General features: G+C 55.1%; 1 protein-coding gene across 1 annotated transcript in view; it reads right to left on the bottom strand.

Moving 5' to 3' along the window:
- Positions 1–7,461: 7,461 nt before the first annotated feature.
- The window catches only part of nr2e1 (nuclear receptor subfamily 2, group E, member 1), a 69,893-nt gene continuing 59,813 nt past the window's right edge, over positions 7,462–17,541 (bottom strand). The window contains exon 9 of the mRNA XM_072499961.1: positions 7,462–7,786. Within this exon, the coding sequence (XP_072356062.1) occupies positions 7,624–7,786 (163 nt within the window). The 3' untranslated portion in view covers positions 7,462–7,623. The remainder of the gene's footprint in view (positions 7,787–17,541) is intronic.

The following is a 17,541-nucleotide window of genomic DNA, read 5'->3' as shown; positions in this document are numbered from 1 at the left end:
GTGGAGTATTACAAGAAATTTCAAGATAAGTTGGCGCCGCGCATGATGGGGATGTTTGAGGAGGCAATAGGGAAGGGGATGTTGCCACAGACTTTGGGGCAGGCATCGATCTCCCTGTTGCTCAAGAAGGATAAGGATCCGACAGAATGTGGGTCGTTTAGGCCCATATCACTTTTGAATGTGATCACAAAGGTGTTGGCAAAGGTAATGAAATGAAATGAAAATCGCTTATTGTCACAAGTAGGCTTTAAATGAAGTTACTGTGAAAAGCCCCTAGTCGCCACATTCCGGCGCCTGTTCGGGGAGGCTGGTATGGGAATTGAACCCATGCTGCTGGCCTTGTTCTGCTTTACAAAGCAGCTGTTTAGCCCACTGTGCTAAACCAGCCCCATATTGGCAGGTAGGTTGGAGGAGTGCCTCCCGAAGGTGATAGGCGAAGATCAGACGGGGTTTGTGAGAGGGAGGCAACTCTTTTCGAACATTAGGAGGGCATTGAATTGGTTATGGCACCGGCGGTGGGAGGGAGACAGGTGGTTGTGGCATTGGACACCGAGAAGGCGTTTGACCGAGTAGAGTATTTGATGGCGGATAGTGTGGTATGGAGGGGGTGGGGTGGTGTAGAGCATAGGGTATCTTTTTATGCGGACTCACTTTAGATATCTGGGGGTGCAGGTGGCACGGGATTGGGGAGGGCTCTGTAGGTATAACATTACTAGTTTGGTGGGGAGGTGAAAGCAGATCTGACAAGGTGGGAGGGTCTCTACTGTCACTGGCGGGTCGGGTACAGGCAATTAAAATGAACGTGTTGCCGCGATTTTTGTTTATTTTTCAGTGCCTGCCGATCTTTCTGCCAAAGGCATTTTTCAAGGAAGTTGAAAAGATGATTACATTGTTTATATATGGGGGGGTGTGGTTGCGGGGAGGGGGGGGTGGCTAGGATTAGGACGGTGCTGTTGCAGAGAGGACGGCAGTCGGGAGGGTTGGGTCATCTGAATTTACTCTATTATTACTGGGCACCGAACGCGGAGAAGGTGAGGAGCTGGGTTCGAGGGGGGGACTCACAGTGGGTCAGGATGGAGGAGAGTCTGTGTAGGGGGTCGGGGCTGAGGGGTTGGCAACAACAGGGAAATACTCAGGGAGTCCGGTAGTGGTAGCGACGTTGGAAATCTGGAGGCAGTTGCGCCAGCACTTTCGGCTGGGGGCGGGGTCAAGGGAAATGCCGATTTGGGGGAATCACAGATTTGAAGCCAGGAAAGTGGGATGGGAGTTTTCTGAGTTGGGAGGAGAAGGGAGTTAGGGCACTAAAGGATTTGTTTCTAGGGGGCTGGTTTGCAGGACTGAAGGTGGTGGAGGCGAAATATGGGTTGGGCAGGGGGAAATGTTTAGGTGTATGCAGGTCCGGGATTTCGCTAAGAACGTGATACAGAGCTTTCCGGTGGTGGAGGCCTCCACACTGTTGGAAGAGGTGATAACGACAGGGGGGAATAAAGAAGGGGGTGGTGTCAGCGATTTATGATGCGATTCTGGGAGAAGAGAAGGCACCGCTGGAGGGGATTAAGGCAAAGTGGGAGGAAGAGTTGGGAGAGGGTATGGAGGAAGGGTTGTGGTGTGAGGTGCTCCGGAGGGTGAATGCCTCAACTTTGTGTGCGAGGTTGGGGCTGATGCAACTGAAGGTGGTGTATAGGGCGCACCTCACAGAGGCGAGGATGAGCCGACTCTTTGAGGGGGGTAAAGGATGTTTGTGAGCGTTGCGGGTTGGGGGGCCCACAAACCACGTTCATCTGTTTTGGTCCTGTCCAAAGCTGAAAGGGTATTGGAGGAAGGTTTTCAGGGTAATTTTGAAGGTGGCACATGTGAGACTTGAGCCGGGTCCTCTGGAGGCCATATTCAGGGGCGGGGGGTTTGGACTGTGCGTTGTTGGTGACTACGTATGGGTGGATGGTGGATTCCTGATTCCTTTTCCTTGATATTTGTATTTAAAATGTTGGGGGCTGTTTAGGGGTTGGTCGGAGGAGGAGATTGTTGATCAGGGGTTTGACATTGTATTTGTTATTGTTGATTGTTGCTGGGTGTAAATTATGGATGAAATTGTGAAAAAGGAGAATAAAAATATATATATTTTAAAAACAGACTAAGATTGGTAGTGGATTGAAGAGAGTTGGCCCAAGGTAGAGTCAATAAGGAACTTACAGGGTGGCTAAAAAAAGATTTTCTTTTACACAGCACATTTCAAGGCCTCAAGAATTTGTGAAGTGCTTTACAACCAATGAAGTACTTTTGAAATATTGTCACTGTTGAAAGCGGCAGCCGATTTAGGCACAGCATTATTGCATAAATACGCCGTGATGACCAGTTACTCAGTTTTTAGTGATGATCGATGAGGGGTAAATGTGGTTCCGTATAACAAAGTGCAACTCTCTTCCCGTCTTTGAAATAGTGCCTCATTGAACATCTCATTTTAAAACCATCATGTGGAGATGCCGGCATTGGACTGGGGTGGACACAGTTAGAAGTCTTACAACACCAGGTTAAAGTCCAACAGGTTTGTTTTGAATCACTAGCTTTTGGAGCACTGCTCCTTCCTCCGGTGAATGAAGAGGTGGGTTCCAGAAACATACATATATGCGAGTCTTTGCAGGTAATTAGGTCTACAGGTCCAGGCGGAGCAACTGGAGAGATGGATAATCACCGGTTAAAGAGGTGTGAATTGCCTCAAGCCAGGACAGTTGGTAGGATTTCGCAAGCCCAGGTCAGATGGTCGGGGGTGAATGTAATGCGACATGAATCCAAGGTCCCTGTTGAGGCCGTGCTCATGTGTGCGGAACTTGGCTATAATTTTCTGCTCGGTGATTCTGCATTATGTTCCCTTCCAGTCTGGGAACACTTCAGCAGTCAAGGGCATTCAGTCTCTGATCTTCGGGTAAGTGTTCTCCAAGGGCAGCACGGTAGCATTGTGGATAGCACAATTGCTTCATAGCTCCAGGGTCCCAAGTTCGATTCCCGGCTTGGGTCACTGTCTGTGCGGAGTCTGCACATCCTCCCCGTGTGTGCGTGGTTTTCCTCCGGGTGCTCCGGTTTCCTCCCACAGTCCAAAGATGTGCAGGTTAGGTGGATTGGCCATGATAAATTGCCCTTAGTGTCCAAAATTGCCCTTAGTGTTGGGTGGGGTTACTGGGTTATGGGGATCGGGTGGAGGTGTTAACCTTGGATGGGGTGCTCTTTCCAAGAGCCGGTGCAGTCTCGATGGACCGAATGGCTTCCTTCTGCACTGTAAATTCTATGTCTATGTCTAAGGCGGCCTTCAGGACGTGCGACAACGCAGAATCACCGAGCAGAAACTTATAGTCAAGTTCCGCACCTGTGTATGTGAAATCCTACCAACTGTCCTGGCTTGAGGCAATTCACATCTCTTTAACCTGTGATTATCCCTCTCTCCAGTTGCTCCATCTGGACCTGTGGAATGAATTACCTGCAAAGACTTGCATTCAAAGTATCGTATTGCATCTTTAACTTTGTCTATATATATGTTTCTGGAACCCACCTCTTCATTCACCTGAGGAAGGAGCAGTGCTCCGAAAGCTAGTGATTCGAAACAAACCTGTTGGACTTTAACCTGGTAAGACTTCTTACTGATCTCATTTTAAAGGCAGTGCCCTCACAGTGTTCTACTAAAAGGCCATAGATAAAGTACTCCATGGTAGATGGATGCCTGGCTGAGATCAGGACATGTACAGTCAGGATTGGTCAGGAGGTTGACCACAAAACGGAAAACAGTGTGAGTTGGAATTCAAGGTTGGAAGGTGAGAAGTGATAAGGATCAACATCGGGGGTTGCAGTTCGTACAGAGAGACTCTGGTAAAACACAGGAAGACAATGATAAATTTTTAGAACGGACATGTGATTGGCAAATAAATGCCAAACTAGATTAAATGAGTTGGTAAATTTTGGTGGGAAGAATAAAGAGGCCACCTTCTTGGAAAATAAGGGGCAGAGAAGCAGAGGGATCTGGGGACACATCGGAAAATCACTAAAAGTAACCACAAAGGTCATTAAGAAAAAACAAAGCAAGCTCTGGGATTAATTTTGAGTGTCATATGATTGAAACACAAATAAATCATGTTCAATTTATGTAAAGCCTTAGTTAAACTATACATTTGGAGTGCTATAGTATAACACGTGTACTTATAACTACTATATACTCCAACATGAGAACAGAAACAATAGGAGCCGGACACCCATCCAGCCTGCTTCACCATTCAATATGATCAACATTTACAAATTTTTTACCTTTTAAATATATTCTGTTTTTCTATTCTTCAAAACCAAAGTGAAGAACTGTAAACACCCTCATGTTATACCCCATCTAACACTTTGTTGCCACTCACTTAACCTGTCTATATTTCTATGCAGCTTTTTTCACCTCCTCACAAGTTGCATTCCCACGTAGTTCTGTATCATCAGCACATTGCTCTCTGTCTCTTTGTCTCGTTAACTAATAAAAATTGTGTGAGGAAGGAGCGGGCCATGTTTTTGTGGTTACCGCCCCTTCATTGCTGGAAAAGATAGTGTCTGAGGATGAGGTGGGGAGGGCAGGATCTCCGATATTTCTGGGCAGTTAATGGGGAGGGAGAGGGCCTCGATGGAGGAGATAAAGAGGAAGTGGGAGGAGGGGTTGGATGGTGCATTTCAGGGGGGATTTGGACTGAGGCCTTGTGTAGGATAAACTCGACCTCTTCATGTGTGTGATTGAGTTTAATTCAATTTAAAGTGGTGCACAAAGCACATATGGCAGACACACATGAATGGTTCTTACCAGAGGTGGAGGACAGATGTGAGCGGGTGTTTAAGGGGACTGGTGAACCACTCACACATGTTCTGGTCCTGTCCAAAATTGGTGGGATTTTGGGAGTCCTTTTCGGGGACAATGTCAGAAATTGTAGGGATGAAGGTGACCCCGAGCCTGTGGGTGCCGATATTTGGGGTATCAGGGGATCAGGAAATGCAGGAGGAGAGAGAGACTGACGTGTTGATCTTTGCCACCTTGATAGCCCGGAGAAGGATTTTGTTAGGGTGGCGGGCTTCAGAGCCACCAAGGGCACTGGGGTGGGTGAGTGACCTGTTGGAATGTTTACATTTGGAGAAGATAAAGATTCCCATCGGGCTGGGGGAGGGGATCCACTCGAGGTGGAGGCTGTTCATCTCTTTTTTTAAGAGATTTTAGCGGGTTGGGGGGGGGAGGGCTGTTTTTTTTTATAGTTATAAAATGGGACATGTGGGGTGTTATGGTGGATGGGGTGCTTATAATGAGAATTGTACAATGTTGGATGGAAAAGTTGTGTTTTGTATATAAAATTAAAATGTCCTGAATAAAAATATGTTTTAAAATTAATATAAATTGTAACTAGCTGAGGCTCCAACTGATCCTTGCAGCACTAGTCAGAGCCTGACAATTTGAAAATGCCCCATCTATCACTGCTCTCTGCCTCCTGTCAGCTTTTTTTTTTAAGAGTAACCAATTATTTTTTTCCAATTAAGGGGCAATTTAGCGTGGCTAATCCACCTACCCTGCACGTCTTTGGGTTATGGGGGCGAAACCCACGCAAACACGGGAAGAATGTGCAAACCCGATATCGACAGTGACCCAGGGCCGGGATCGAACTCGGGTCCTCAGTGCCGTGAGGCAGCAATGCTAACCACTGTGCCACCCTACTACCTCCTGTCTGTTAACCATCCATGCCAATATATAACCCAAATGTGCTCTTACGGTGCCGAATATGTCTGTGCCGAATATGTCGCAGTGCAAGAGACCAGGACCCGTGTAATCACATCATGTGGGCAGCGGGTGCACGCTCTGTGTGTGCAGGTTTCGTTGTTGTGCATAGTAGCACAGTGGTTAGCACTGTTACTTCACAGCGCCAGTGACCTGGGTTCGATTCCCAGCTTGGGTCGTTGTCTCTGTGAACTCTGCGAGTTCTCACCGTGTCTGCCTGGCTTTCCTCCCACAAATCCAGAAAGACGTGCTGTTAGGTGAATTGGACACTCTGAATTCTCCCTCTGTGTACCCGAACAGGCGCCGGAGTGTGGCGACTCGGGGAATAACTTCAGTGTAAATGTAAGCCTACTTGTGACACTAAAGATTATTATTATTTTTAAGGCTCACACCTAACTGTTTGGTTAAACCGGAGCTCAGAGGGAGAAAAAGGCATTAAACATTTCAAAAGATATAACAACGGAGAAGTGAAGGAGAAAACAGTCTCCTGACTCCCAGTTATTGGTATTTTCAGTAATTTAACAGAACATCCGTTACGACTTCTTAACATTGATATTTAATTGTATAATTAAACTCTATTCCAAATGAATTACAAGAGTCCCGGCTTTAACAACTCAGTTACATTTGATCTTTATATAGCAGAACGACTCGACGCACGTTCTGTTCAGGAAAAAAAAATATCCCAAGTGCTGATTTCCTCAGTGCTATTTTGCAAAGTTATTTATCCGTGTACTCCTCCTTGAAAGATGAGATGAAACTTTCCCAATGAGCCGGCGCCTGCCTCGCTGTCGCTCGCTAAAAGTGGGATCTCCTTCCCTACCGAGTTCAAACTATTTCTGGTAGTTTAGCCAAAATACCTCCAGGAAACAAAGAAAGGCACTTCTAAACCAGTCCGTGATTTGCCGAACCTTCTCCAATGGGGCCTCTCGCCCGGAACAAAAGTCTTTCATGTTGTCTGAGAGCTGCTGAAATGGACCGCCAGGAGGTGTTCAGGATCTGGCTGCAGGTTTTTGTAACTCGCCCACCGAGAGTCCCCAGTCACCTTTGGTTTTAGCACGAAAGCCATTGAACAGCAACTGGCTGGCTGGATCCTTCAACACCTCACATTTGGTTTTGTCTAATTCACACGGCTTGCGCATACACCCATTTCTGTAAAGCTTCTTTGAGATGTTAAAAAAATAGGGGGGGGAGTTGAAATTAAAATGATCTACTGATGAACTGCAAGAATAGTTATACTTGGGACTGCCACTACCATACAACCATGCAGGGGACCTTGTTTTGACGAAGCAGTTACTTTCTTTCAACCTGGAGCTCAGTGTTGTGGAGCTGGGCAGGTTTGATGTTTTTTGTTTGAGGGGCACCTTGTGATTTGGCTGAGCCCTGCATTGGAAACGCGCCGCCTTCCACACGTGTGGAATTTGTCCACATTGGCAGCACCCAGGCCAGAGGCCGCCCGATGATCCGAACCAAAGCGGGGTACCCATCACCCAAGGGACCGACACATTTTAACGAGAGAAACACCCCCCTCAATCCCCCAATGTGCTTAAAACAAAAGGAAAGGAATCATTCGAGGACTGACCTCACTGATCAGGGCGAACCTCAAACAGAAATCATTAGAAAACGACAGGTAATTCTCAGGTGCGAGTAGAGTGCTGCACCCATATTAACACCCCCCTCCCACCCCACCCACCCACACCTTATGTCGGTTTTTATGAAACTTTTGTTTGTTTGTTGTGGTTGACAGTAATAGCCACAAATTGCTGTTAGTCCAGCTCAAGTACAATGCACAAGCGTAAGAAGGTTTCACTTATGGTACCAGTAAAATTGGTTATCTGCGTGGAAAGTCTGGGGAGTTAAATATCGCTGGATTTGTACATATCTGACAACAGTCTTGTGATGGGCACGTTTCCAATGGTTTTCTTGAAGAACACCTCTTCAATAGTGGAGGGGTTCACCGAGCGTAACGCGGGCAGGAGCAGCAATAACTTGCCGAAGCGGCAGGGCTGTGCTGGGTACCTGGAAAGGAGGGAAGAGAGACCATGTTAGCTTTGTGGTCAGGAAGGATCCTGGCCGGGTGGAAGGTTGTAGGTAGCACTATCACACTGATCGTGTCAGGGGACTGACAGTGGGCCAGGATGACGGAGGCTTGGTGACCTGACCTGACCCTGTTCACTGAATTATGAGACACAGGTTTGTGCCCATAATAACCCCACCTGGGCACTGGCAAACCTCGTCCCGGCTCACCAGAATCGGGACCAGCTCAAGGTGCTTTGCCAGCAATGGTTGGAAGCAGCCAATCTGTGCAATAAACACATAAGAAATAGGCGCCGGAGGAGGCCATTTGGCCCACCGAGTCTGCACCGACCCTCCAAAAGAGCCCCTTACCCTTGTCCACTCCCCTATCCACCTTGCCCTGTCCTCATTACCCAACCTGCTCATCCCTGGACACTGTGGGGCAATTTAGCATGACCAATCCACCTGAGCTGCACATCGTTGGACTGTGGGAGGAAGCCGGTGCACCCGGAGGAAACCCACGCAGACACAGGGAGAAAGTGCAGACTCCGCACAGACACCCAATGTCGGAATTGAACCCTGGCACTGTGAGGCAGCAGTGCTAACCACTGTGCCACCCATGACTGATCTAATTGTGGATTTAACTCCACATTCCTGCCTGCCCCCTTAACGTTTAACTCCCTGTCTGCTTATTGTTATGGAGCTTAGTAAAGAGTTTTTTTTAAATAACGAGAGCAGGGGATCCGTGAAATAATCCAACCATTTTCTCCACGGTGAAAGTAAAGAGTTGGGATTAATGTTCCCTTTAATATTTTCGGGCCATTTCTTTCCTGCAGTTTGGGACTGAAAAAAAATAGGTGTGCAGCAAGTTTGAAGTAAATGGTGAGTTAAGGAAAGGGCCAGGTTTGATGGAACAACAGGGAAAGGCTATGATAATGTCGAAGACAGGAGAGATTAAAACTAGTTGGACGGTATGGTGGCGCAGTGGTTGGCGCTGCTGCCTCAGGGCGCTGAGGACCCGGGTTTGATCCCGGCGCCCGGTCACATTCTCCCCGTGTCTGCGTGGGTTTCATCTCCGCAACCCAAAGATGTGCAGAGTAGGAGGATTGGCCACGCTAAATTGCCCCTTAATTGGAAAAACAAAATTGGGTATTCTAAATTTATTTTTTTAAAAAGAGTTTAAAACGGGTTTTTGGAGAAAGGCACTAAATGGGCGGGATTTTCCGTCCATTCGCAGCAGTGGGATTTTCCGGTCCCACTGCAATAAATGGGAGATTTGGCTGAGTGCCAAATTCTCCGTCCTCGCTGGCAGTGAGGCGACTCGCAACGGAGAATCCCGGTTGCAGCAAGTGAAAAAAAAAGAATTGGTCTGGGAAGATGTAACTGGGAATAGATGAGATGTTGCGATTCTCTTTTCCGCCGGCGTGTGGCGGCTTCAATGGGAAATCCCATTGACAAGCAGCTGGAGTAGAGACAAGTGGCTGGGGGCCGGACAATCCAGCCCATTAAGTTGCTGTCCAAATAATGGTTAATCGCTGGAGGCTGTGAAATATAACATTAATACTCTCACAGAAAGCCATAAGCATGATAAGTCTCATGGAGTTTTAAGAGGCAAGTCATGCCTGGCTGGGAGGGTAAAGATCCAGTTGTCGTGGTCCACGTATGCACCAACGACATAGGTAGAACAAGGAGTCTCTGCTGAAGGAATCATAGAATTTATGGTGCAGAAGGAGGCCATTCGGCCCATTGAGTCTGCACCGGCCCTTGGAAAGAGCACCCTGCTTAAGCCCACACTTCCATCCTATCCCGTAAATATGAGCAGCTCGGAGCTAAATTAAAAAGCAGAACCAAAGAGGTAATAATCTCCAGATTACTACCTGAGCCACAAGATAATTGGCACAGGGTCAACAAGATTAAAGAGGTAAATGCATGGCTCAAAGGTTGGTGTGGGAGAAATGGGTTCAAATTCATTGGACATTGGCACCAGTACTGGGGAAGGAGGGAACTGCCCCAATGGGACTGTCTTCACCTGAATCATGTTGAGACCAGAGTCCTGGTGAATCGCATTACTAGGGCTGTAGATAGGGCTTTAAACTAAATAGTGGGGGGGGGGGGGTTCAGCTGTCTTGAAAATTAGAAGATCAAAGTTAAAGGAGAAGATAGGAGTGCAGGTAAATGATGAAGGCTTTCAACTAGTTCCCAAAGACGTGCTTGTTAGGTGAATTGGATATTCTGAATGCTCCCTCAGTGTACCCGAACAGGCGCCGGAGTGTGGCGACGAGTGAATTTTCACAGTAACTTCATTGCAGTGTTAATGTAATCCTACTTGTGACACTAAAAAATATTATTATTAGTTAAAGTTTCCAGAACATGGGGCGACATTCTCCAACCCCCCGCCGGGTCGGAGAATCACCGGGGGCTGGCGTGAATCCCGCCCCCGCCGGTTGCCGAAGTCTCGGGCACCGGATATTCGGCGGGGGTGGGAATCGCGCCGCGCCGGTTGACGGGCCCCCCCGCTCGATTCTCCGGCCCAGATGGGCCGAAGTCCCGCCGATAAATTGCCTGTCACGCCGGCGTAAATGAAATCACCTACCTTACCGGCGGGACAAGGCGGCGTGGGCGGGCTCCGGGGTCCTGGGGGGGGTGCGGGGCGATCTGACCCCGGGGGGTGCCCCCACGGTGGCCTGGCCCGCGATCGGGGCACACCGATCCGCGGGCGGGCCTGTGCCGTGGGGGGCACTCTTTCCCTTCCGCCTCCGCCACGGTCTCCACCATGGCGGAGGTGGAAGAGACTCCCTCCACTGCGCATGCGTGGGAAACTGTCGGCGGCCGCTGACGCTCCCGCGCATGCGCCGCCCCAAGATGTCATTTCCGTGCCAGCTGGCGGGGCAACAAAGCTGGCGGGGCGGAAATTCCTCCGGCGTTGGCCTAGCCCCTCAATATTGGGGCTCGGCCCCCAAAGATGCGGAGCATTCCGCACCTTTGGGGCGGCGCGATGCCCGTCTGATTGGCGCCGTTTTGGGCGCCAGTCGGCGGACATCGCGCCGTTTCCAGAGAATTTCGCCCAAGGAATAGAACAGAGAGTATAAAAAGCAGCAGGAATCTGGGGCGTCATTCTCCGACCACCCAGAGGGTCGGAGAATGGCCGTTGGCTGCCGTGAATCCCGCCCCCGCCGGTTGCCGAAGTCTCCAAAGGGAGAAAAGTCGGCGGTTAATGTCGCCGCTGCCGCAGAGAATGTCACGGGTCTGCGCAAGGCAGCTGATTTTCGGCCTGCCGATATTCTCCCTTCCGGATGGGCCGAAGTCCCGTCGACGTGATGACCGTTCATGTCGACGTGAATCAAACCTCCTTTTCATCGGCGTGACCCGGTGCTCCAGGCTCACGCCGACCAGCGAGGAGGTGAGTGACGGCCTGGGGGGTTGGCTCTGGGCAGGCAATGGCGTGGCCGCAGTCTGAATGCGTGAGGAGAGGTGTGTCTCGGCTTGTGTGTGTGTGTGTGCGGCGGGGGGGGGCGGTGGTTAGAGTAGGCTGGGCTCCGGGGGAGTGCCGGGAGGGGGTCCGTGTTGGGGGGGGGGGGGTCCGTGCTGGGGGGTGTCCGTGCCGGAGTGGAGGTTGGGGGGGGGGGGTCCGTGCTGGGGTGGAGGTTGGGGGGGGGGTCCGTGCCGGGGTGGAGGTTGGGGGGGGGGTCCGTGCTGGGGTGGAGGTTGGGGGGGGGGCTCCGTGCCGGGATGGAGGTTGGGGGGGGGGGGTCTGTGCCGGGGTGGAGGTTGGGGGGGGGGTCTGTGCCGGGGTGGAGGTTGGGGGGGGGTCCGTGCCGGGGTGGAGGTTGGGGGGGGGTCCGTTCTGGGGTGGAGGTTGGGGGGGGGGGTCTGTGCCGGGGTGGAGGTTGGGGGGGGGGGGTCTGTGCCGGGGTGGAGGTTGGGGGGGGGGGGGGGGGGGGGCCGTGCCGGGGTGGAGGTTGGGGGGGGGGTCCGTTCTGGGGTGGAGGTTGGGGGGGGGTCCGTGCTGGGGTGGAGGTTCGAGGGTGGTCCGTGCCGGGGTGGAGGTTGGGGGGGGGTCCGTGCCGGTGTGGAGGTTGGGGGGGGGTGGGGGGTCCGTGCTGGGGTGGAGGTTGGGGGGGGGGGGGGGGGGGTCCGTGCCGAGGAGGGGGATGGGAGGGCAAGTGAGTTGGTCCACCTGGCCAGGTGCCAGCCTCCAACAGTTGGACCCATGCGGTCCATGCCACCTGGCTGGGGGGAGGAGGGGATATGGGCAATGATGACATGTCGTCGTTCCCCTCCCCCCCACCAGGCCGTCATGTTTTCAGATCATCCAGCGATGTTGGCCGCCGTGGTGGCAGCAGCTCATGTCTATGTTGCCCTGGATGAGGAGGAGGAGGAGGAGGAGGAGCGTGCCAGAGAGGCGGCGCAGGCTGCCGCAGAGGGGCAGGCGGCAGCCGCCCAGGCTGGAGGGACACCTGACCGACAGGACGAGGAGGGGGAGGAGGACGTCGCGGCCCCACGAGGGCGCCCCGTGTGTACCGGCCCCCGGCAGTCATATCTGGACCTCACGGACCGGGAATGCAGGAGGAGACTCCGATGAGCCGGGAAACCGTTGGCACACATCTGCCACCTGCTGGCACACCTGTCACCGCGTGGCACTGGCGGGGGGACACCCTCTCCCCGTGTCCGTCAAGGTTACGGTGGCCCTGAACTTTTATGTCAACGGGGTCATTCCAGGCACCGAGTGGGGACCTGTCCGGCATATCGCAGACATCGGTGCACCGGTGCATCCGGGCAGTGACAGATGCCCTATATGCCCATGGCGCACCGCTACATCCGCTTCCCCGTGGACCGGGCCAGCCAAGATGCCCGGGCCGTGGGCTTCTCTGCCGTGGCCGGGTTCCCATGGTCCAGGGCTGCGATCGATGGGATGCACGTCCGCCGTGCGGCCACCTGCAGATAACAGGGCCCGTGTTCACTAATAGGAAGGGGACCTATTCGATGAATTGTACAGGTGGTCTGCGACCACCACATGATAATCCTGCATGTCTGCGCCCGTCACCCAGGCAGTGGTACACGACTCATTCGTGTTGTCACGGTCATCATCCCGGCATGTACGAGGGACGCCATCCCGCTGAGGGGCTGGTTGCTGGGCGACAGGGGCTACCCATTGCGATCGTGGCTGATGACGCCTATACGGAGGCCACGAAATGAGGCGGGAACCGCTACAATGATGCCCATGTAGCGACAAGGGGAGTGATAGAGAGGTGCTTTGGCGTGCTGAAGATGCGTTTCAGGTGTCTGGGGGCGCCCTCCGTATCGGTCAGATAGGGTCGGCCGCATCATTGTGGTGTGCTGCGTCCTGCACAACATAGCCCAGCAGAGGGGCAATGTGCCGCAGGCAGAGGAGGGGTGGAGTGGAGGAGCAGCAGGAAGAGGCCCCAGTCCTCCCCAGATGAGGGGGATGGGGGCAATGGTCAGGGCAGACGGGGTAGACACAGGCGGGTGGCTGTCCACCGTTACCGGCTGGCCCAGCGGGCACGGGACAGACTGATAGATGCCCGGCTTCACTGACTAGATGGGCGTGGGAAACGGGTAGTATGGCCACAGACCGCACACCATGGCAACAGCCGACCACCCACACCCCCCACCCATCCACCCACCCAGCACTCTCACACCCCCCTCCCCCCAGCCCCACCCCCACCCCACCCGCATGCACCCCCCCCCCCCCCCCCCCCCCCCCCCCCCCCATTGCCGATCCACCTGCGGCACAAACGGGCCGGGCTCAACACAGTTGCGGGTGGACGCGTGTCTATCGCAGGCCATGGAGGATGATGACAACCCGCCCTGCGGTGAGCTCCTGGCTCTACATCGTTGGACTATGTCTGACCCATGGCCACAGTACCACCATCCACCCGGACCATCCCTGCATGCGGGCTGTAACACTGCAGCGCACGGTCCCGTCCTCTGCCCGGGCCGGATGTTGATGGCGGCCCCAGGGGAAGGGGGCAGACTCACCTGGGGCTGAGGTAAGACCACCCCTCACACACACACTTGCGCTCAACGTACATGACACCCCCGCACACTTTGGACAGAGCACAAAGGCAGCTTCTGTAGGTGTAACATTGACTTTAATAACCAAAGGAGTTCATGCACGTGCCCTAGCCCCTAAAACTCATCTGTGCCCTGCACCCGTGCCAACTTACTCAGTGTCTAATTGTTTGGTCTTACGGGCCCTTTGACTACGTCTACGTGGTTCCCCAGACGGTACAGCAGAACTGGAGGTGGACTCCTGTGATTCCTGCCCTCTGACACTGGATCCCTTTGGCGGCCGTTTCCTGGGGCGTCCTGGCCTAGATGGGCCAGGCTGCGGCCCGGGCGACTGGGATGGTGAGCTGCCAGCCTGTCCTGCCCGTTGCCCACCCGATGCCCCTGGGACGGAAGGGGGGGGGGGGGGTCCGAGGTGTTGCGGTGTACCGGGACCTCCCCTACAGAGGGAGCCGGACGGGACCACACCACCTCCTCCTCCCTCGGGGTGCCCGATGGCCCCCAGGCCTCTACATGGATGGGGGATGCGAACGGGACTGGCCATCCGACGCCCCCCCGACATCTGGCGCTGCCAGTCCTGGAGGCCCGTGCTGGTATCGACAGGGGTCTGCAGGTTTGTAGCCATGGAGCCCAGGGGGTTGGCAAACCCTGTCTGTGGACAGTGCGACGCCAGCTCGCACATGGCCACTGGCGCCGATGCCCTCAGCGATGGCCTGCAGAGACTGGGCCATGGCCTGCAGAGATGGGCCATGGCCTGCTGAGACTGGGCTATGCGTTGAGCGCCTCTGCCATCTGGCGCTGGCACTGGCTCATGGCCTCCTGTGAGAGGGCAGCCATTTCCTGGGCCACAGACGCCGCCTGCACGCAAGGCCCCAGGCCTCGCAAACCGTTTCCCCCATGTCTGACACCGTCGCACCCATTGCCTCCACCGCGGACGCCACCCGTGCGGTGTCGGCCTGGGTGGCACGCATGACCGGCACCACTCCCAGCTCCTGGACGCGGGTGGACTCCTCCACCTGCGACCGCAGCCGCCGCAAGCCGCCCGTCACCCTCTTCGCTCGTCTCCGGGTCGGTGGTTGCATCGGATCTATGTGTGGGTGTGGTAACTGCAGGAACCCGGGATCCATCTGGGCGGCAGATGTTCGCTTGGGCTGGGCTGCCCTCTGACCGCCCGGTCCCTCTGCTGCTCCTACCTCCACCTGCTGTACCGGGACGGCTGTGTTGTGCGCACCAGTGAGTGTACCAGACGCCTCATCACTAAAGTGCACAACCGTGGTGAGTGTTTCTGCGATGGTGGAGGGTGTTGGTGACAGCAGTGGCGTTGTGTCGTGCTCTTCGTCCCACTCTGAGTCCATGGCACTTTGGGGTGGGGGTTCGTCTCCACCCATCCACTCTGAGTCACTGTCTGGTATTTCGTCTTCCTGGGTAGTGCTGTCCCGGGTAGGGGTGTCCTGGGTAGTGGTGTCCTGGGTAGTGGTGTCCTGGGTAGTGGTGTCCTGGGTAGTGGTGCCCTGGCTCGGATGTGACGGGGGCCTGTGGCTGCCCCCCTCGTCGCTGGGTGGTCGCTCCCGCACGTGACGGGGGTGTCGTCTCCCTGTTGCTCCAGGTCTCTCCGTCTCCTGTGGTCTCCGAGGGGCATCCTGCGGGCGTCGCATGCTGGAGGGTCCGGGTCTCTCCGTCTCCCGTGGTCTCCGAGGGGCATCCTGCGGGCGGTCTGCATCTGCGGGGATGGGTGCCTGGACGTTTGGTCCTGCGATACACAATGAAGCATGCATGGTTAGACATCAGGCAGTGATCAGGTGATACGGGGGAGGGGGATATAGGGGAGGGGGGATATGTGGACGGGCTGTCGGTGGCTCACTTGCTAGTACGCCCCCGAACTCTGCATCAGCAACCTCCCGGTCCTCAGGTCCGCCAGCCAGTTCCAGGGCCCTTTCCTGGTGTTCGGTCAGTGGCCTCTCATCAGCGGGCCCTCCTCCAGTCCTCACATGCTCCCTATTGTTGTATGCGCGCTTCTCCTGGGGGGGGGGGGCAGGGGTAAAAGGCAACAGTGTTAGGCAGGTATATGAATGCACGCCATCGGTTGCGCGTGCATTGCAGAGGTTAAGGTTAGGGCTGGATTCACTTGGGGATATGGGGGATATGGGGGAGGGGGGATATGGGGGAGGGGGGATATGGAGGAGGGGGGATATGGGGGAGGGGGGATATGGGGGAGGGGGGATATGGGGAGGGGGGATATGGGGGAGGGGGGATATGGGGGGGATATGGGGGAGATATGGGGGATATGGGGGAGGGGGGATATGGGGGAGGGGGGGGTGATGGGGAGGCTCACCCTGCCTGCTCTGACGAGGTTGTTCACCTTCTTGTGGCACTGGGTGCCTGTCCGTGGTGTCAGGGCCACAGCGGTGACGGCCTCTGCCACTTCCCTCCACAGACGCCGGCTGTGGTGTGGGGCAACTCTGCAGCCGTGCCCGGGATACAGGGCGTCCCTCCTCTGCTCCACCGCGTCCAGGAGTGCCTCCACATCGCGTGACTCGAACCTCGGGGCTGAGCGACGGCCAGCCATCCAGTCGGGTGTTGCGGTTGGGTGGGGGGGAGCAGCGCGGCCTTATGAGCCGTCACGCCATGCAGCGCGTATGACGCTGCACGGCGTGAACCACTGTGCAAGCGCGGATCCCGTTACGTCGCTGCTAGCCCATTTCGGGCCGGAGACTATCGACCCATTTTTCCGACGTGGCGCAAGTCGGATTTGCGCTGTTTTTTGCGCCGATCAGCGGACTTTCCGTCGATAACGGAGAATTTCGCCCCTGAAATGAAATGAAATGAAAATCGCTTATTGTCACAAGTAGGCTTCAAATGAAGTTACTGTGAAAAGCCCCTAGTCGCCACATTCCGGCGCCTGTTCGGGGAGGCTGTTACGGGAATTGAACCGTGCTGCTGGCCTGCCTTGGTCTGCTTTCAAAGCCAGCGATTTAGCACTGTGCTAAACAGCCCCAGATCAGACTTCTGGGGTGCGATTCTCCTACCCCCCCACCGGGTCGGAGAATGGCCGGGGGCCGGCGTGAATCCCGCCCCGCCGTGTCCCGAATTCTCCGCCACCGGAGATTCGGCGGGGGGCGGGAATCGCGCCGCGCCAGTCGGCGGAAATCACTCTGGTCGGCGGGCCCACCCCCGGCGATTCTCCGGTCAGCGATGGGCCGACGTCCCGCCAGCCGCCGTGGATTGAACCACCTTTCGAACGGCGGGACAAGGCGGCGTGGGCGGGCTCCGGGGTCCTGCGGGAGGGGCGCGGGGCGATCTGGCCCCGCGGGGTGCCCCCATGGTGGCCTGGCCCGCGATCGGGGCCCACCAATCCGCGGGTGGGCCTGTGCCGTGGGGGCACTCCCTTCCACCTTCGCCATGGTCTTCACTATGGCGGAGGCGGAAGAGACCCCCTCCACTGTGCATGCGCGGGGATGCCGTGAGCGGCCGCTGACGCTCCCGTGCATGCGTCGCACGGCAAAGTCATTTCCGCGCCAGCTGGCGGGACGCCAAAGGCCTTTCCCGCCAGCCGGCGGGGCGGAAATCACTCCGGCGTGGGCCTAGCCCCTCAAGATGAGGGCTCGGTCCCTCAAGATGCGGAGAATTCCACACCTTTGGGGCGGCACGATGCCGGACTGATTCGTGCCGTTTTTGGTGCCGGTCGGCGGACATCGCGCCGATTGCGGAGAATCCCGCCCCAGATACAG

Source organism: Scyliorhinus torazame, chromosome 4, assembly GCF_047496885.1.
Source record: "Scyliorhinus torazame isolate Kashiwa2021f chromosome 4, sScyTor2.1, whole genome shotgun sequence".
In the NCBI taxonomy this organism is placed as follows: domain Eukaryota; kingdom Metazoa; phylum Chordata; class Chondrichthyes; order Carcharhiniformes; family Scyliorhinidae; genus Scyliorhinus; species Scyliorhinus torazame.
This window is presented reverse-complemented; position numbering and strand designations above follow the sequence as displayed.